The 22,203-nt window shown below is 35.0% G+C and overlaps 1 protein-coding gene across 1 annotated transcript in view; it reads left to right on the forward strand.

Moving 5' to 3' along the window:
- The first annotated feature begins 1,179 nt into the window (after positions 1-1,179).
- Positions 1,180-22,203, forward strand: part of LOC121439843 (sodium- and chloride-dependent neutral and basic amino acid transporter B(0+)-like) — a 28,985-nt gene continuing 7,961 nt past the window's right edge. Inside the window, exons 1-11 of the mRNA XM_041640454.1 lie at positions 1,180-1,192; positions 2,001-2,132; positions 4,620-4,781; positions 5,555-5,690; positions 8,043-8,175; positions 9,935-10,075; positions 14,267-14,495; positions 17,882-18,007; positions 19,382-19,500; positions 20,003-20,102; positions 20,487-20,596. Of these exons, the coding sequence (XP_041496388.1) occupies positions 1,180-1,192; positions 2,001-2,132; positions 4,620-4,781; positions 5,555-5,690; positions 8,043-8,175; positions 9,935-10,075; positions 14,267-14,495; positions 17,882-18,007; positions 19,382-19,500; positions 20,003-20,102; positions 20,487-20,596 (1,401 nt within the window). The remainder of the gene's footprint in view (positions 1,193-2,000; positions 2,133-4,619; positions 4,782-5,554; positions 5,691-8,042; positions 8,176-9,934; positions 10,076-14,266; positions 14,496-17,881; positions 18,008-19,381; positions 19,501-20,002; positions 20,103-20,486; positions 20,597-22,203) is intronic.

Below are 22,203 nucleotides of genomic sequence, written 5' to 3' on the forward strand. Positions count from 1 at the left end.
AGGAGAGACATCTAAATCTTTTTAAAAGCTCAAGGAAACTGCTTAGCTAGAGTAAGACATTTTTATAATTTAAGTGTGAACAAAAATGGTTATTAATTAATATTTTGTTATACTATTAATGTATATATTAAATTGCCACCAACCATATAGAATATAAATAAAATAGAATAGAATTTAGTTCAAGGCTCTGTGGTTTTATTGTTGCAAAAAGAATACTTTTTATATCTTGTAGATCATAAGGTAGACCTAATCAGAACACAAAAATAACTAAGATGACACACAAAGGGAAAGAAATGAGTTGTGCAATATTCTAGTAATGTGGAAATAACTTTTCAATTACAGCATTTTAACTTACTTGTGCTTATAGGCTATGTTAGAAGTACAGAGATGACATGTGCCTGTATTTCATAATTGGACACCTTTGGAATTTTGCCAGTATAATTATTTTTCTCTTGGCACAATAGGATTGTGTGTGGTGATGTGTCAACCACATTTCTTGTTAATTGAGTATTTAAAACATTCACACTGGCCATCAGAGACTCAAAAAAGGAGCTCTGAGCTCTGTTTATTAAACACTTTAAGTGTGAGTAGCTTAAATTTCCTCATCTAGGACTTAGGTCATCCAATAGTGGTTTTGATGTAAGTATTAGCAGGAAAATGAGTCAATAATCACAATCTTTTTGGTGTCTATGTCCTAAGGCTCTTTTGAGATTCTTACAATTGTGTTTACCATAAGATATACCCTGTAACTTGATATCATAATTCACCGAATAATCAGCATAACCTTCCAGGAAATGAATAAAACTAATTTTAATAGAAAAATTTAAAAGATAATGCAAATTAAATAATTTTTTATGCCTCTTTTATGTATCTTCTAAAAGTTAATATGACACACTGGTACTCAAATTTTTAAGGTCACATCATTTGAGTAATAGATAATCTCCATTCTCTAAGTGCTTTTTGAATTCATGAGTAGCAAGGAAAATAATTAAGGATAATTGCGACAGAATGAATGAGGTATACATATCGGAAATCCTGTTTTCATTTGTCGAACTCTATCTTGCTTTCAATAACTGTTGCCAAGACTTCTAGATTGTTTGGCTGGGATATTGAATGTTATGTCTTTGTTTCAACTTGTAGTCTGGTAAACATTCCAGTGAGAAGTATCATAAACCAAATATGGGCAGAAAAAGTAAAACAAAATGTTTAAAAGGAGGGGAGGAGTTGGATATTCTTATATGGGAGATTAGTTCCCATGATAGTGGAAGTTAACTGAGTCTCAGATGGTCAGTCCTTAACAAAACCATTTCTTATTAACATTGACTAAGGAACCTTGTGACTGCTAAAAGAATTATGAACTTAATTGCAGTAATTTGCATTCTCAACTCTACTTACCATCTACATTCTAAATTTTAAAAGTAATCCATGTATTGTTGAGTGAGAGAGGAGGAAGGGAAGGAGGAAGGAAAGAAGGAAGGAACAGAGGGAAGGGAAGTAACATTGAACACATGTCATATGCTTGCAGTGTTGCCACTGTTTGATCAGTAAATTAGTAAATTTGATAATTGTTGGTGGCCCATCATTTGAACTCGAGACAGGAAGTATATGAGTTAGTACTAGGTCCCCCTTTTATAAGAAGGAAAAGTTCACAGGCTAGTAAAACATTTTAGGCTAAATAGTTCATAGATGACAGAGCCAGCATTTTAATGTATATCTATTTAGCTCTATAGTCTCTGATCTCTCAACTTCACTGACAGACTTTTTATTAGCTATTATTTTTAGTAATTGTAGTAACTTCACTAGGAAACATTCCCATTTGATTAATGGGAAACTCAGTTAATGCATTTAAGTTACGTTCTCACAAAAAGTAATGAATCTTGGACCTCAAGCCAAATCCCTCCATTTCCACTGTATTAGTATGCTTTAAAATGCTATGTTCCTTGTCAAAGTGCCAAGAAGACTTTAAAATGTAATAATAAATTTATCTCTTTGCTTTTCAGGTGCTTTCTTGATACCATATGCAATTATGCTAGCATTGGCTAGCTTACCTTTGTTCTTCCTGGAATGTTCCCTGGGACAATTTGCTAGCTTAGGTCCAGTTTCAGTTTGGAGGATTCTGCCATTGTTTCAAGGTTGGTATTTAAGACTTTTCAGTATCATGATTGTTGGTCTACCTACACTGTTTTCACTTGGTGAAAAAAAAGAGAATTTAAAGCCTGACACATTTGATTCCATAGAAGTTGAGCAGAAAATGCTCACAGAGGCAGAGATGGACAGGAAGGAAGAAGCCATGTAGGTCAAAAAAGATACGGTTATAGTTAGAGAAATAAATTTGCTGGGTGTGGTGGATTATGCCTTTAATTCCAGCACTCAGGAGTCAGAGGCAGAAGCAGGCAGATCTTTGAGTTGGAGGCCATCCTAAACTACAGAGTAACTTCCAGGGCAGCCAGGGCTACACAGAGAAGCCATGTCTCAGAAAAAGAAACAAATCCAAGAAAGTTACAATCTATAGGTCTATAAATTGGAGAACTGAAAAAAATAAAAATCACAGTATGGTTTCCATAGTTGAGAACAGACAATATATTATATTCATATATTTTAATCTCATAAATAAAGATAGTGTTCATCAAGTATTCTTACCCATGAAGTGATAGTCACCTGGAGGTAATATGCTTGCCAATCAGAAGATTAATTCATTTCACAATATATATGCAATTCAAGCATCACACAATATATGAAAAATATGGTTTTCTCTTTCAACTAAAAGTACAGAAAAAGGAAAAAGGACATGCTAGGGCAAAGATGGCATTGCTTTTTTTGTATATATATTGTGCATACACATACACATATGCATTCGCATACACATGTGCACCTGGATATAGAGCATGAAAGTCAATGTCATGTATCTTTCTTAATTCCTTTGAAATGGTCTCTCATTAAACATGGAGCTCATTGTTAGGCTAGACTGAATGGACAGCAAGCACTGGAGAGATGTTATCTCTACTTCCTCAGTGGTGGGATTTAAGTGCACTCTATTACAACAGGTTTTTTTTAACCACAGGTGCTAAGTTCAGGTACTTATTCCTATATATCTATAGCAAACTGTTTACCTACAGAGCCATCTTTCCAGTCTTCAAATGTTAACTTTTACTTTTACCTGGATGCACACATAGAAATGACACTAAAAGATGATTGTCATGGTGTAATTATTTGACAATTTTCACCTTTTGAATTATTTTTTCATAGTCCTGTTGTGCATTAGCTTCAAGACAACAGCTTTAACAATGTACCATTTTTATTTTAATTTATGTATATGTGCACATGAGTGTATGCCACAAGTGTGTGAGTGCCTGTAGAGGCCAGAAGAGGGCATTTGATCACCTGGAAGCTGGCGTTACAGGAAGTTGTGACACACCCAATATGGATGCTGAACTATCATTGTCCTCTGGTCCTCTGGATGAGCACCAAGTGATCTTAACCACTGAGTAATCTCTCCAGCCCCAAGGCTCTTTCTTTTAAGTTATTTCTTGTACAGATTTGTTTTACTGTCTTTTATATCTTTTATAAAGCATCACTGAGAAAAGTTGGATGGCAGGCCACTATTTTCTCTTGGATATTCCTAATAGGAGAAGAGTCTAGATAAAAAACAAATGCCTTGATTTTTATCTTTAAAGACTAAATATAATTTTAGCATTTACTAGTTACTGCAAACCATTTGTTTGCAACATTAGAAATATATAATAAGGAGGTAAATAGAATGCTTTACTGGATGATGGGAGAAGCTATTTCAAATACTAGTCTTAATATTAGAAGTTATTATCATTATGCTAAACTGCATTGTGAACCTACTGAGTAACAGAACTTTTGGAGGTTAAATTCAGATTGTTTCTGAATTTGTACTTTTTCGGAGAAATACTGGATTGTGTCCTTTAAAAATGTTACATCAGAATCTTCCTTTACTATCTGACAATTGTTTTACAGATAAACATGTGAATTTTGGTGGATTTGTCCAGAGGGTATGAATATTGAACGTTTTTAGTACCTGTATTTCCTGCTCTCAGAAGGATTTGAAGACTTAATAAAGAATAATTGAATAGAGTTTTGTGAATTTTGTGGCTAATTCTATATCTTTCCCCTTTAGCCATAATAGCCTTTTCTTAAAAAAATGAAAAATTCTCCAAAATCCAGTCATCAAAATTGGTTTGCATTTGGGAAGAGGGATCTGAAGAGATTGCTCAGCAGTTAAGAGCACTCACTGCTTTTCCAGAGAGTACAAGTTTGATTACCAGCACCTACACTGGGCATTTCAGAGTCTCCTGTAACTCCAGTTTCAGGGCATCCAATGCCTCTGTCATCTGTAGGCACCTGCACTCAAGTGTGCACACTCACAGGTGTGCAGTGCACAGACACAGTTAAAAATAATAAAAATCGAGTCTTTTAAATATTGGAAGAAACATTGTGACAGGGTAACACCTCTCCATCTCAGACACATTTTTTTCTGAATTACAACATAGACTTATGTGAAAGAGTCTTTTATTTTAGCTTTTGTGGAAATTGAACTCAGCTCTTCTTATGGATCAGCAAATTAAACTTCACCTTTTAACGGTTTTATTTTCCAGGTGTTGGAATCACAATGGTCCTGATATCCATTTTTGTGACAATCTATTACAATGTCATAATCGCCTACAGCCTTTACTACTTGTTTGCTTCTTTTCAAAGTGTACTACCATGGGCCAATTGTTCTTCTTGGGCAGACGATAACTGTAGCAGATCACCAATAGGTAAACTCCATTGTCAACTTTTAAAATATTACTAGCTTTATAATTTTGTCATAATTACTAAACAAGTTGAAATGATTAAATAATTTTCTAACAAATTTAAGTACACTTTTATGGAAAGCCAAGCCATACGTAGAAGTAAATCTTGCAACTCTATGTTCTAAGCAGAAGATAGTAAGAAAAAAAGAATGTTTTTTTAAGTGCCATAATTAACATCCTTAAATGGTAGTAGTAAAGACTGGGTGCTGCCAATATCAATATGAGATACTTAATATTAATACTGGAGGATATTGCAGTTGAAATTATCCATACCCATAAGATGAAGCTTTAATGTTTTGGAAGGGTTTAAAGGGGTAGCATATCTATACAGGCTAGCTGAAACTCCCTGCTGAAAATTCTGCTAAATGCTAAGTGTCAACTGCAATACCTTTTATTCTGTAGCAGTTATTTCTGTAAAAACGACCAGAGTTTAAATGGATAATTAGAATTATGGGCTTTACCAATTGGTGGTGGAGAAGATTTGATATATTGAATGTTACATGCTCTATTCTATTTGTAATTTATTTATTCTACTTTTACCAAGTAACAATGTAAGTAGTAACTTAAGTATTTCCCATTAAAATCCTCTTTTTCTCCCCATGAAAATATTCTTCTACATATAAGTCTATCTATCTATCTATCTATCTATCTATCTATCTATCTATCTATCTATCTATCATCTTTCTATCTATCATCTATCTACTGATTCATTTATGTATCTATCATTTTTTTTTTAGTTACCGGCTGTAATGTGAGTACAGTAACAGGAGAGATGTTTATGAATATAAGCTGGGTAACTCACAACAACCTGACCTGCTTGAATGGTAGTGAAGTTTTTCAGCCAGGACAACTTCCCAGTGAACAGTATTGGGAGTAAGTACTGACTGACTTTTTAAACAAGTGTTGTTGAAAGGCTTTTTGAACCACAGTGAAATATTGGTCAGCTCCTTTTATTTCCCATTTTATTTTTTTAATTTTATTATAAGTATATGTTGTGAGTTGAGCACCTTTCTCTTTACCTGTATACCTTCCCTCATTTTCACTCCCATAAATAGAAATGAGAACCGTGACAGATAAATATTTTGATTCAAATGTTTACCTACTGTAGGTGAATTGAACTACCTGAAGAGGCTCATTTTTAACATGTATCTTTTACAAGTCAGTCGTTCAGTGCAATAACATTTAAATAATAGTTTAATAATAATTGCTAGTTAAAAGTTAATGTTAGAGAATTATAGAGTTTGGGAGATGTTTCAGCACATGGAAGTGCCAGCTGCCAAGCTTGGCAATCTGAGTTCAACTCCTGTAACCTATGTGGTAGAAGGAAAAAACTGACACCTGAAAGTGTCCACTGAAAACATTTATATACAGTGGAATGTGCACACACAAAAAAATAAATAAATAAAAATTGAATATAATAAGAAAATTCAAATAAACAATTAGGCTCTGGAGAGATGACTAAGAGGTTAGGAGTATTCACTGTTCTTGCAGAGGACCAAATTTTGGTTCTAACACTCACATTGTGGCTCATGACTGTTTGTAATTTTAATTCTAGGGGGTCCAGTGTCGTTTTTTTAGCCTCCAAGGGCACGAGGCATGCATATTCTCATATACACATATGCAAACAAAACACTCATGCACATAAAATAAAATAAACAAATCATAAAAATATCAGCCACCACTCCCAAACTCAAGGCTCAGGGAATATTTCAGAAGGGCCAAAGGACTATAAAAAGCAAGAGGATCAGGTAGCTTTCTATGAGATTATATCTCCTAATAAAGTCAGAAGCATATGAATCCTTAATGACATGATTGCCAAAACATGAGCTGAACAAGGATGACACCAATCTACATGTCCAGTTGGATGGGGAAAACCCCACATGGCCTCAGCCTAGCACAAAGAATGATAAGAAACAAAGTAAAGCTGGGAGCAGAAAATCTAGTCTTCCCCTATGAGAACAACATTGGTTGTTCAGTGCCAAATACTCAGTTCTCAAAATATCCATGCGCGTAGTCTTATGCGGACTGAACAGGATATATTTTTGGAATATATAATACATTATATTATAGCAATATAACACACATAAATATTATATATAATGTAAAATGTAATTATAACATAAAACATACAAATATGCTACTTATAATTATAGATATATAATATATAATATACATGTTACATGTTATATGTGTATGTTATATATTATATTTATATGATATATTTATAAAAATAAATATACATGATGAATAGTATTCTAGTGAGTTATGTAATATATTTCCTTTATCCATTCATCATTTGATGAACACTTAAGTTGTTTATTTGTATTGACTTTTATGAATAGCTATGAATATGAATGAATAACTTGGCAGAGCAAATGTCTTTTGGACAACCTGATCTTATTTCTTTTAAATACACAGTAAATAGTAGGACTATCAGATGATATGGTGGATATATTTGTAATTGTTTTGAGAGAGCTAAATAATGTTTTCTCCAGCATGGTGCTTTAACATTTTCAATCTTAGAAGTTTTCCAAATATCATGCTAGTTATTTTTTAGTGTGTGTGTCTGTGTGTGTGTGTGTGTGTGTGTGTGTGTGTGTGTGTATGCCTGAAAAGGCAAGAGGAATCAGATCTCCCAGGATCCGGAGTTATTGGTGGTTGTGAGCCACCTGATGAGAGTGCTGGGAAGCAAATACAGGTCCGCTGGAAGAGTAGAAAGTACTCTTAACTTTGATTCATCTCTCTAGTTACAGAACTTGGAAATAATGGAATTGCACAGAAACTCTTTGAAGATATGAAGAATCAGACTATTTCAGTCTGATTATATATACAGGTTTTGAATAAGTCATTAAATAATACAAAGTTAAATGTCTTATTTATGACATTTATTTTGAGAAAACCCCATAAGGAGTCGCATGAAGGTACCAGTTAGAAGTTTAATTTCTTTACATAAAGGAAATTAAAACATTGGGAGAAAATCATGAGTAATGATTTTTTTCTAGGTGCTTGAAATTAAGACTGCCTTTTGGACCCTTGAAGTTCAAAGATTGTCTTTCAAAGGAATAATATTTGTCCCCTCACACATTATCTATCAATAAAAAGGTTGCAAAACTAAGCTACAATACTGAAGTTTCCATTGGGATGAAACACATTACAAAGTCCTTTGATTTTTTTTTAAACAAATACAATTGATTTTGTGCTTATAAATGGTCTTCTGTATTTCAGCAAAGTGGCTCTACAGCGGTCAAGTGGAATGGAAGAAACTGGAGTAATTGTGTGGTATTTAGCACTTTGTCTTCTTCTAGCTTGGCTCATAGTTGGAGCAGCATTGTTTAAAGGAATAAAGTCCTCTGGTAAGGTAAGTTGGAAGTCACATTAGTGACTCAACTTCATTGTAGTTTCATCAAATATAAATTATTAATAGAGTTTTGTATAATAGGAACATTCGAATCCTTGAAAGTCTTTCTACATAAGACATTCTTGTTTTATGCATAAGCATAGGATAAATGCTATTGTTAAAAGCAAATCAAAATGAATACAATCCTTGTGCAATTGTTTAAACCTCAGACTCTACTAGCGAATACAGCATTCTGGGGCTTGAAAGTATGTTTTAAACGCTTCTGTCCCACAGTAAGCAGCTTGAATTGGAGAATTGTAGAATGTTTTCTAGGATAACAGTATCAGTTGAAGACACAGAGAAAATAATATGCAACCATTCCTTTAAATTAATCATTTCTAATGGAGCAAGACTCTTCTTTGTCGTTGAATGGGCCTCTTCTGCAAAACATTTGTGTTTTCCCCCTTCATACTTAAAAAAAAAACCACCAAACAAAAACAACAACAACAACAAACAAAACAAAACAAAACTTCAGAAAGCTTAGGTGCAACTTAAAAGAAGAACTGAAACGTTTTTCTGTGAAGACTTTTTGGGACCCTAGTCTATATGGATGCACAGCTCCCTAGGCCTGGATGTAGGGGGGACGGCCTTGAACTTCCCACAGGGCAGGATTCCCAGCCCTCTCTCAAGCAGGGTGGGAGATGGAGGAGGAGATGTGGGGGAGCAGGAGGGGATTGGGAGGAGGGTAGGAAGTGAAAATAAGTGAATGAAAAAATAAAATTTAAAAAAGAATTGCATACTACCCAGAAAAGTGTATTTTTACATGATTTTAGCTGATCAGTGTGATGCTGCTGAGGAGTTCAAGGGTAGGAATAATTGCACACACTTATTGTCATCTTCCTAGTACAATAGCCAGCATGTTGAATTAATGTGAATACAATGACGCATGTGATTTCTTGAAAAAAATGCTACAAATACTTTGTAAAAATTCAGTGGCAACTTTCCTATACACTTCATTTGCACATTTTAAACCCTTGGTTCCTTTATGATGCAGTAGTTTTCTTGCAAAAAGTCCATTAAAGGCAATTTAATTAAGCGTTGGAATTTATTGGTGTCTTGGGTGAGTTATTTAAATCAACTTATTGGGAATATTATCAAACATAAGATATCTAAGGATCAAAAACTTACACGTTATTATAGACAGCCTCAAGGGCAATCCATTCATCTGAACCCCTGTGGTATCTAAGACAAGAGTCGTGTGCCTATGTGTATCTTATCAGCTTCTCTTAAAAGTAGCTTTAAGTAACAAGCATTCAATGTGCTCTGTATTTACACTAGTGTAGCTTTTGTGAGCTCTGGACATGTACTAGAAGATATTTTCCTTGTCCTTGGGGACTGAATGTACTTATCATTACCAATTTTACATTTCTCATCCCAGTTTACTGAAAAGAGGCATTCAGTCCCCTGAGACATTTATAAGGATCCACATAGGACAGCATTCCATTTAGATCTCAAGTGATCACTCTAAGGTTCTAAGTAGGAACCTTAGAAATACTGCTCCCTACATCAAAGTACTTTCAAACATGGATCTATTTTTAGAGTGGTGAGAATATAGAAAGGAAATTATCCTAAAATTGGTACTGGTATCATTGGACTTACCTACTTTTTGAAACCTGAGGTAATTATTTCACAAATTGCGACTGGTTGTTTATTTTGCTCAAAGAAAATTATATGCCATGATTTTAAAGTGGCATTAACTTTTAGTTGTTCTGTTTGTTAGGTGGTATATTTTACAGCTCTTTTCCCGTATGTGGTTCTCCTAATTCTGTTAATACGAGGTGCAACTTTGGAGGGTGCATCAAAAGGCATTTCATATTACATTGGAGCACAGTCAAACTTTACAAAACTCAGAGAAGCTGAGGTAAGACTTAAGAACATTTAAAATTACCTGAGAAGATAAAACTTAAAGCTAAATATAAGAAATTTTGTTCCATATACATATATATGTGTGTGTGTGTGTGTGTGTGTGTGTGTGTGTGTGTGTATGTATGTATTATACTATGGTATTTTCCAAGAGCATATGCAGTTAAAGAATTAGTTTTTATCCAGTAGGATATCTGACTAAGGCATGTAACAGCATTAAAACTCTCATTGGAAGTAAGATCAATTTTAGCAATAGTCTTAGAACTCACTGTACTACTGTAACTTATTCTATTTGACCACAGATTTGGGGCTTTACTGTTTTGAATAAACGAATATTTCATACATTAACACCTATAAATTAAGAGCTATGATTATGGGAAGAATGCCAGAAAAAGTTTGATTTTCTAATATATACAATTTGGTTGTCTTGAAACGCTCTTGTGTCAAAGATAAGATTAAATTGTTTTCAGTTGATTATAGAATTAGAACACAGGCTTGACATGGGTTAAGTATTTCAGAAAAAAAAACCCTATTACTTCTACTAGAAATGGAAACACATATATTAAATATAAATTTGAAATAATCCTTTAAATTATTTATTGTGTGTTGGGGTGTGCACATGACATGGTACACATATGACATGGTGTACACATGAAAGTCAGAGGGCAGTTTTTGGAGAATCAGTTCTGTCCTTCCATTAGGTCAGTTCCAAGGAACTTGGGTGATCAGGCTTAGCCCCGAGTGTTTTTATTCACAGAGTTATTTCTCGAGCCCTAAATTATTCTCTTCTAAATGTAGTCTATTTCCAGATAAGGGCTATGTATCATGGACACATAAGATGTTTTACCATTTTAACTGTGCAAAAGCATTAACGATAAGCTTATATACAGCTACCATACTTCTGTTGATATTGCCCAAGGAGGCTTACATGTTTTTAGAAGTTACATAAAATTCTTGTCACATATTAATCTTACTCTTAATCTTATATTAAGTAGAGGGGGGAAACCTATGCTAATATTATCTGCCACATTAGTAGTGCTATTCAAAATAGATAGTTTTAGGTTTCTATTGTCTATTACATTAAAAACATGCTGACTTCCAGTCATTGACGTTTTCTTTTTTAAATACTTAAGAATCAGATATGTATTTAATTGTAGAGTATTTCTGCAACCAAGGTCAAGTTGATCAGTTTCTGTCATGGAAATCTATCATGGAACTTGAAATGTTGAAATGCAAATTTCTGATCTTTGGTTTCTTTTGCTGTGCCCAATAATTTTCCCTCAATGATTAACCACAGCAGTTTTAATTATTTTAGAGCCATGGCACTTTATTATTATAGACTTGGAGATTAAAGTTCTTTGATGTGTCCTCAGGGCACCTTAAGGCATTTCTTAATTAGTCTTAGTCCTTACTCTTTTTAACCTTGTTTACTAATCCATTCCCAACTAGGTGAAAAATTTTCATTAGGTTATTAAACATGATAAGATAAGTTAATAAACTGTGGAATTAGAAAACTCATGAAAATGTGAACTAGAGTACAATTATTTTAACTATTGATGGTGCATTATAGTTTTGTTACTTCATTTTCCCTAAGAAGTGTGCATTTTACTTAAGCTTCAAAGTTTTGGTCACAGATGAAAAGCCGCTTTGATACTGTTATGTGGCTTTTTATGTGTCTCAGATCCTTGTGTTTTATACTCCCTTGAAACTATCTTGTAGTTTTCATATGGATTTTGTCTCTGTTTCTGTGTCTCTATTATTAAAAAAGAATCAGACCTGCATTTAAAGTTCCTTGTGAAACATGCAATTTAGTCCTCCACTCCCCATATCAAATGACCACATTCCATGTGTTTTGGGTTTGTTAGTGATAATAGCTTCCCTCAGATTAGCATTCTCTCTCAACACTGATCTGACTCATCCACCTCAGGTCCTCTTAAATCATGTATGCATGCATAACATATCAAGTACAGAGACTCAGAGATCAACATAAGCATGAAGTTCATCTCCTAAGATGGACAGCAACCAAATAAATAAGGATATTTTATTTCCAACTTGATTTATTAATATCTAAATGAAAATATCTTGGTCTATGTGTATCTCTCTGTAGGTATTTATGTATTTACCCACCTATCTATCTTTCTTCATACAGATTTTCTGTAATCTAGCATGAAAAGCATAGTATATAGACCCAGTGAAATTTTATTCTCTAGGAAACTTGCTTCTATTAAATTATTTTCAAGTGAAAAAATTAATGTTTTTAAGATCGTTACAATATATTAAAATTACTTTATGGTTGTTTCTCATAATAACAATTATAATTACCATGGAGTATTTTTTAATCATCATTATTATTGCTTGTACCTACCAATGAATTAAAAAGGTTAAATTAAAGTTAGACGCATGAATGGTTTGGGTGTAAATGTATTCCTTTTAATTCTAGAACCAGAATTGTTAGTCACATATGGTCACATTATTCAGTCTACCTTCCCACTGACCTCTGTGAGGCTATGAGGAGTGAAAAGACACTTTTGGCCAAATATAAATTAGTCCTGTTGTTTAAAATCTACACAAGTCATTTTTTCCTTTTGGTTGATATTATATTCAAAGAATTCCAATTTCAAAATAAATGAACTTGAATAAATCTCTGACTTAACTGTTGGCATTTCACAAAGAGGAAGGAGGGATAAATTCTGATGTCAGTAATGATAAAGGACTGAAATTAGACAAAGACACAGAGCCAGGTTGGGCTGTCTAGTAACATCTTTGTTAAGAATTAATGTGGTTTTAATATCACATTGACATAGAGAATTAATGAAATTCCAATCTAATTCCCAGCACAGATAAGTATAGAGAAATTCTCATGTCAGACAAAAGACAGTATTAAAAAAAAAACCCACAAATCATGAGGTTTTGGCATAGGAACAGATATACAGAGAGATGGTACAGAATAGTAATCTCAAAAATGTATTTATCAAGAAACAAAGTTTGGTATTTAGCAGAGGTAATAATTCAGTTCAATCTGAAAAGGATGGATGATCCAATAGATGTCATTGATGTAATTTGTAGCATCAGTTATCCTTAAAATTTAAAAATAATGTGAAGTGGAAATATGTGTAGAATAAATTATGTGTAACAGATGTGTAATTAATATGTGTAAAATAAATTGGAGGGAAACTGAAAACAAAACTGTTTCATGTAGAGAATACAGAATAACATCCTTATAATCTTAAACTAAGCTTTGTTAGCAGACAACACAGATGAAGAAATGTACAGGTAAGCACATCTGAATAATTTCAGCTACATTAAGTAGCAATCGCAAAAATACTTTGGCTCATTGAAGGACACAAAGTAAAGAGGATAAAAAACAAGCAGCACATTGAGAGGGGAAAAGGCCCTCGAGAAATACAGCACACAAAAGACCAGAATTCAGTTTCTAGTTTGTAGTGTGGTATGTGTAACTTAAATTCCACCACATAATTTTAGAAGCAGAAGCAGACAGATCTCTGTGAGCTCTATGTATGGTGTTTCAGAACAGTGTGGTCTACACAAACACCGGGGAGAGAGAGAGAGAGAGAGAGAGAGAGAGAGAGAGAGAGAGAGAGAGAGAGAGAGCTGCCTCTCCAAGAGGGAGAAGGGAAAGAGAGAGAACTCAGGCTGGAAGCTGCAGATCAGCCTGTCTCAGCAGATGGGGAAGGGAATGGGCGTGGCATGTCTCTTAAAAAGACAGAACAATCATTACACTGTGGAAAATGCTAATTTTGGTAAGTAATGAGTCTAATCAGAACACTTGATTTAAAGCCTTTAGATTAGGTCAAACAAGAAAAAAGTTGACGAAATGTTGCCAATGCTATAGAGCAATGGTTCTCAACGTTCCCTTTAATACAGTTCCTTATGTTGTGGTGATCATAAAATTATTTTTATTGCTACTTCAGATCTGTAATTTTGCTACTGTTATGAATCATAATGTAAATATCTGATATGCAAGGGCTGCAGCCCACAGTTACTACTGAAGTATAAAAAACACAAAAAATCGTAAAAGCTCATACCATTATTTTCTTCCTCTTGATGGTTGACATTTAGGCATTCATTTCATTATTTTTTAATGTGCATTTATATTTACTTGCATACTCTTTTCTATGAGTTAAATTTAACAGTACATGTTTAAAAGTTTTTAAAATTTCTCTTACAGGTTTGGAAAGATGCTGCTACACAGATATTTTATTCCCTTTCTGTCGCTTGGGGTGGCCTAGTCGCTTTATCATCTTACAACAAGTTTAACAACAACTGTTACTCTGATGCCATTGTAGTTTGCTTGACAAACTGCCTGACTAGTGTGTTTGCTGGGTTTGCGATTTTTTCTATATTGGGACATATGGCTCATATATCTGGAAAGGAAGTCTCTCAAGTTGTAAAATCAGGTATACAATTCTGGATGCTCCTGAAATTTAACTGAATATAGCTCACTTGTGAAATTCTGGTCTAATTTACAGGCATCTATACTTATGATTAGAGTTATTTATTTACTGGTCCATCTAACACAATACATTTTAATGTAATAGTTCCTAAAAGATCTGGAAACACAAAAGCATTTTAGGGAGCAGTGATTCAAGAAGACATAATGTTGGGAACACAGTTCAATTTGGGAGAGTGCTCGTCAAGCAAGTACCATGCCCTGGTTTTTTTACCTAGTACTTCAAAAACCCTGTGTTGTGTCATATGCATGTAATCACAGCACTTAGGAAGTCGAGGTAGGAGAAATAGAAGTTGAAGACTAACCTCATCTACTGAGAGAAATTGAGGCCAGCTGAGGCTGCATGAGAGTACCTAAAAAAATGAAATAAAGATATTTTTTCTTTATTTTTATTTATCCTTAAAATGAACCACTCAGCACAATTCTATGCTTCTTGAAAGAAACAATTTTCCCATGTGAAAATACAGTATTGGGTTTGAACTTTTAAACTTGTCCATGTAATAGGAATATTAAAGTGACTCAGTGCATAATTGAGTCCAGCTTTCAAGGAATCTGATTGATGAGTTTTCTAACCTTGCAGACAATAGTTAAGGGATGCTTACTATCCAGCTAAAGTCTGGTGGAAAAGGAGTCCTAGGATTCTTAAGCAGGAACCTCTTGGGAACTTTTATTATCTTTATTTGGTATGGATGATAGTAGAAGCCCTGTATTAGAAAGGATTTTGGAGATCATTTTGTGTCCCTTTCCTTATATTATAGTGGTACACACAAACACTATGTCTTGCACAAGTGCAAATATTTAGAAAGTGATAGAGCCTACTTTAAAAGCCAATGCTATGAATTCTTATTTTTTGAAAAAAATTCTGCCTCCTCCCCGCCTCCCATTCCCCCCCCCCATTCCTCTCCCTCTCCCTCTCCAGTCCAAAGAGCAGTCAGGGTTCCTGTGGGAAGTCCAAGGTCCTCCTCCCTCCATCCAGATCTAGGAAGGTGAGAATCCAAACAGGCTAGGCTCCCACAAAGCCAGTACATGCAGTAGGATCAAAACCCAGTGCCATTGTCCCTGGCTTCTCATCAGCCCTTATTGTCTGCCACGTTCAGAGAGTCCCATGCTTTTTAAGTCCCAGTCCAGCTGGCCTTGGTGAGCTCCCATTAGATAAGCCCCACTGTCTCAGTGGGTGGGTGCAGCCCCCCCTCCTGCTCCTGACTTCCTTGCTCATGTTCTCCCTCCTTCTGCTCCTCATTTGGACCCTGGGAGCTCAGTCTGGTGCTCCAATGTGGGTCTCTGTCTCTATCTCCATCCATCGCCAGATGAAGGTTCTATGGTGATATGCAAGATATTCATCAGTATTGCTATAGGATAGGGCCATTTCAGGTTCCCTCTCCTCAGCTGCCTAAGGAACTAGCTGGGGACATCTCCCTGGACACCTTGGAACCCCTCTAGAGTCAAGTCTCTTGCCAACCCTAAAATGGCTCCCTTAATTAAGATATATACTTCCCTGCTCCCAATCCACCCTTCCTTTATCCCAAGCATCCCATTCCCCCTAGTTCTCCCCATCCTCCCCTTTTCACTTTTATCTCCCCATTTCCCCTTACCCCCATCCCACCCCACCTCCAAGTTCCCAATTTTTGTCCGGCAATCTTGTCTACTTCCAATATCCAGTAGGATAACTATATGTTCTATTTCCTTCCTTTGGGAACTCAGAGAAACTGAAAATACCTAAAACTGAGTGTCACATAGAAAAAATTGAACAAACTACAGTGTTTTTTAAAACAGTAATATCAACTTGAAAATGAGATTCCATCTAGAACTTTATTATATTCAATTTTGCATGTATGTGTAAACTGAGATGCTATTACTCATAATAATTAAACTGAAATTGTATTACTCATAATAATTCTGGATAAACATTTGATAAGATGGCAGAAGACTAGATTCATTCCAGCTAGACATGGTGGTGCATGCCTTCAATACTAGCACCAGGAAGGTAGAGGATTGCAGATTTCTGTGAATTTAAGGCCAATCTGGTCTACATAATAAATTCCAGAACAACCAGGGCTACTTAGCCCCTGTCTCAAAAAGTAGCAACAACCACAAAATTTATTCTATATATTTATTTTTCTAGATAGTTCAACTTCATTTCATTTTACTTTTTATAAATTTTAGAATAAGGTGAACTTAAGATTTTGTCATTTAAGAAATATGTTCTTCTCCTTCACTGATATTTTTGGTACTGTTTTTTGAGATATGGTCTCATGCAGCCCAGCCTGGTGTCAAACTCTGAGTGGGGTAGAGAATGACCTTGAACTCCTGATCCTCCCTTACCCCACACCCCAAGTGCTGGGATAACAGGTGTGTACCACCACACCTTCTATCAATCACTTGAATAGGGAATGGATAAAATCAGTTGCTATCTAAGAATGGGGATTTGAGTTCAAATCTCCCAAATCCATGTATGTGTAGTGTGCCTCTATATAGTGTGAAAATCTGCAATACCAGAACTCCAACGGAGAGATAAGAGGCAAAGATGAGAGAATCCTTGATCACAGGCCAGCACCTAGGAATATCTGAAATATTAAAGATTTAAAATTTTTAAATTATTTTTATTGAGCTATACATTTTCCTCTTCTTCCCTCCCTGCCTCTTCCCTCCCCTTCAACCCTCTCCCATGATCCTAATGCTCCCACTTTATTCAGGAGATCTTGTCTTTTTCTACTTTCCATGTAGATTAGATCTATGTCTGCCTCTCTTAGGGTCTTCATTGTGGCCTAGGTTCTCTGGGACTGTGATTTGTGGGCTGGTTTTCTTTGCTTTATGTTTAAAAGCCACATATGAGTGAGTACATGTGATAATATTCTAAAACAACTTTCCTGAACAAAATTGTCTTAGCTTAATTCATGTCACACATTCACATTAGCTTAACAATTCAAACATTTTGTATATTTATTATTACTGTATATTAGAGAAAGGCAGGGATGGGTGGAGGGAGGGATATTGAGGGGGGAGAAAAAGGAAGGGAGTGAGTGAAGACACGTGCAGGTCACAGTGTTTGTGTGGACAAAAGAGGACAAGTTTCAGAAATCTGCTTTCTTCTTCTCTGTAGATTCTAGAGATCGATCTCAGGTCATCAAGTTTGAATGACAAGTGTTTTTACTCAATAAGCCATCTCTCTGGCCTCCAAATAAAACATTTAAAGAATTTAATTTGGTAAAGAGTGTACGTTCATGAATTGCATTGTCAAATCATGATGGGATTTTAAAAGTACATTACTTTGAAAATGTTCAAATGTGTAGAATTACTTGGCAATTAATTTAAAATATTCCACATTTTTCTTAGGTTTTGATTTGGCATTCATTGCCTATCCAGAAGCTCTAGCCCAACTCCCAGCTGGTCCATTTTGGTCCATATTATTTTTTTTCATGCTTTTAACACTGGGTCTGGATTCTCAATTTGCTTCTATTGGTAAGTAATACCTTTTGTGTTAAATAACTCTGATATTTTATTCCTGATTCCTTTATTTGAAAACATCCTGTTTTTTTATTCTAGTATCTCTTTCAGGTGCTATTAAGAGAAGAATGTTTATGAGTTATTTCAATTTAAAAATTAAATTCACAAAAACACAATATACATACTTGACATTAAAAACCTCAAATATTAATGCTTTATTATATTTTCTCTAGATAAATATTTTACAAGGAGTCATTTTTTGGTCCCTTTAGTCAGAATTTTGTATTTGTTTCTTAATTCAATGTATACTTTATAAAGCAATGAAAAAAATGGCTACCATTTTCTCTTTCCTGCCCTCTGTACCTGGGGACAGTTCCCGTGACAACTTTATTTCTCCCTAAAAACTTGGTTCTTGCTTGAGAGAGTTTTAACAAAACTCTTATTAACAATTTCTCAGCTTTTTGGATAGGCAATGAATTGGTTCATTTGTGTCTGCATGCACATATGTATACACATGTCTCTCTCTCTCTCTCTCTCTCTATATATATATATATATATATATATATATATATATATATATAGCCACAAATGGGACACATACACACATGCACACACACACACACACACACACACACACACACACTGATCAGATAACACTTCATACATATGATTCTATATACACAGAAGTAATTTCTCTAAGGCATACAACTAAATATTTTGAAACAATTTTATAACATTGTCTTACATAACACATTTTCTTCGTTTATTATAGGAAAAACTCAAGTTGGTCGGGTTGATTTCCAAAGCCTTCAAAAATGTTAAATATATCTCTTGTGATCTTTTGGCTTATATATTTTTCTACTTTTAGAGAAGTTTCTGTTTAGAAGACACTATTCCTCCCTTCCTTCTTCCTTCTCCCACATCTTTTTCTTCCATCTCTTCATCTCTGCCCTTCTATCTCCCTGGCCTGCCTTCCTAACTGCCATAGTCCACTTCCACCTCCTCTCTCCCCTGCCTCCCCCTCCTCTTTCTTGTGCTGCACTCACTTATCTCTCTTCCTTCCTTCTTCTGTCTGCTGGGAGCTAAATCCAGGGACTAAGAGAAAAGATCTTGCCTGGAAGTGGTGGCACAGGACTTTTAAATCCTAGCACTCAGGAAGCAGAGGTAGGTAAATCTCTGAGTTTGAGGTCAGCTGGTCTTCGAAGTTATATGACAGTCTGTCTTGAAAAACAAACTACAAAACAATGTGAAAGAGAACCTTCTTGACTTAGAAAAGAGCAATGTCCAGAGAATACTCCCAGTTTATATGTATGAATTTGATTAATAGATATTGAATTCTGTATTAGTCTTACTCAGTTGAAATGTAATAACCCATTTTCCCTTCTCTAGAAACAATTACAACAACAATTCAAGATTTGTTTCCCAAAGCAATGAAACGCATGAGAGTTCCTATAACATTGGGTTGCTGCTTCGTTCTGTTTCTCCTTGGTCTCGTCTGTGTGACTCAGGTACAGTTTAGCCTTTAACTTCTGTAGACAAGTATTAGTTGGACTATACTTTTAAATCTAAACAAATATGCTAAGACTCAAGGGGGTGTTTCACGCCAGGTCCAATTTCTATTTATGATGCCTTCCGCATTTCAACAATTTCTTCTTTGTAACTTCGCTAGTATATATTTTTTTTTCAGAGGAGGAAGCCCAATAATAACAATTTTCTAAGTAACAAGATTTTATTTTTCTTGGCTATTACAGAGCTCATAGATACTATATTCCATGTATATAATCATGTGTTTTAAATGCTTGCATTTTGTCAGTGTCATAGTATATTATAAGAAAATACCTGTTTGGAATTTTAAGCAATTAAACACATATTTGAGTTTATACAGGAAACATACTTTAATATATTGTTTGAAAATGTATTCTATTTGGATACTTTACAAAAAGTAGTGAAAATATTGTGGTAAATAACTGGTGTGAGCTTGTTTTTCTGTTTTTGTTTTGTTTTCTGTAGGCTGGAATTTACTGGGTTCATTTGATTGATCACTTCTGTGCTGGATGGGGCATTTTGATTGCAGCTATCTTGGAAATTTTAGGAATCATCTGGATTTATGGTAAATGGTGATCGCCGATTTGTTTATAAGTCTTATACAACATCATTTGATTCCTTTTCATTAGGGACCATGGGGAGGGTAAAAGGGTATGGGAGAGGCAGGGAGGGGACCAGAGAAAAATGTAGAGCTCAATAAAATCAATAAAATAAAAATAAAACAACATTAAAACACAAAAAAGAATATGTAATCATCCAATTTTAATAGCACATATAATAGTAAAATGTGATCTGTTGAGCAAAATACGTTATGAATGATATGGAATTCCAGGTGTGTGCTTCACTGATGACTTTTAGGAACATGCTTAAATGAAAAAGGATAATATGTATGTCAATCTCCAAGGAACCGTGTAAGAAAGGACTCATCATGTGTAATTGTTATCTCTAGGAGGGAATAGATTCATTGAAGACATAGAAATGATGATTGGAGCAAAGAGATGGATATTTTGGCTCTGGTGGAGAGCTTGCTGGTTTGTCATCACGCCTATCCTATTGTCTGTAAGTAACAATATACAATGAATTTGGTGTCAATAAAATAACTCATACCTTTGAAGTTAGTAAGGAACTTGATGAACGATTCCCATTAGGGAAAATAAGTAAAGAATATGGGGGGGGGTGAAAGTAGTAAGAGCTGTGGGACTCTTCCCACAGCCTGGCTCCTGGCCGCCTGGCTAGCTTATACCCTGAAATAACAACACACAAACTGTATTCATTTAAACACTGCCTGGCCCATTTCTATTAATGTGTATAGCACTGAGGTACAATTACAGGGAAGATTCTAGCCTACGTCCATCCTGGGTCGGAGCTTTATCAAGTCTGCCCCAGAGAGCAGAGCTAAGGCATATGAGCTCACTTCCTCTTCCGCCCAGCATTCTGTTCTGTTTACTCCACCCACCTAAAGGCTGGCCTATCAAATGGGCCAAGGCAGATTCTTTATTAGCCTATGACCTTCCTCCATCATTTCCCCTTTTTCTCTTTAAAGAAAAAGGAAAGGCTTTAACTTTAACATAGTAAAATTACATATAACAAAACAGTTATCAAGTAAAAATTACAATATTTACATCTATTTTATCTTTATCATAACTAAGGAAAACTATAACGATAACTAACTATTCTTGAACTCCATCAAAGACTCCAGAAGGACACAGTATTACCTAAGCAAACAAGAAATAAGAAAACTCTAGAAATGACAGAGACATCTCACTGCCTGGATAGTCACCCATAGTTCCTCTGTACCATTGGGGCATTCATCTTCAGCCTACAAGCCCATAGTTTCCAGCAGACATTTCTGTAAAGCAGGAAATTTCAAAGACAGTCAGTCACTATCTGCTGTGTCCTGTAAAAAGTCTTGCAGACTCTTTCATGAGTCAGGAACCCCGAAAGACCGTCTCACGTTTAGGCAAGTTCAGCAGTCCTCTCTCTGCAGGTTCTTTGTGTCCAGTTTATGCATCAGTCCAGGCAAGAGCAGTTTCTTGCCCAAATGGCTAACCAACTCCATAAGAAACCTCTTTGATGCCCATCTTCCTCTTGAAGTAGATTGGTTCTGCCAGGAGCAGATGTGTCTCATTGTCACGAAAAGCCCTAAGTTATTAAAACATTAAATGCCATATTCTGCAGTCTTTGAAAGATATAAAGAATGCCTATCTAACTTAAATATATCGCTATACATCTAGAAAAATCTAACTAACATGACTACAAGCTTGACTATTATAGATGATTATCCATTAACAATATATACATTACATTTTTAAATGAACTACACAATCAAAATACCTTAATCAAGAGCAGAAATACATATACATATAACAAAATTGACCTTAAAATCCATACCAATACAAATGATTCATATCTATATTATATCCCCCTTTAAATGTAAAAGAACATTTATAAACAGTATTTGGGAATATGGGTGTAGTTATTTCTCTCCAAACTGCTTCTTGCTGAATGGGGACGCTGTTATTTAGGTCTTTCATGGTATAACCTGTGTGCTAGATTCATCTCAGTCAGCAGTTGAGTGTAGTAATTTTTTGAAGGTGTTCACAGCAACCTTTCAGGAGGGCGTGGTATATCACACCATATTGGGATAGACGCAATCCACAGAGTTT

The sequence above is a fragment of the Microtus oregoni genome, unplaced genomic scaffold, assembly GCF_018167655.1.
Source record: "Microtus oregoni isolate MIOR12 unplaced genomic scaffold, Mior012 000063F_ref0000156, whole genome shotgun sequence".
Classification (NCBI taxonomy): domain Eukaryota; kingdom Metazoa; phylum Chordata; class Mammalia; order Rodentia; family Cricetidae; genus Microtus; species Microtus oregoni.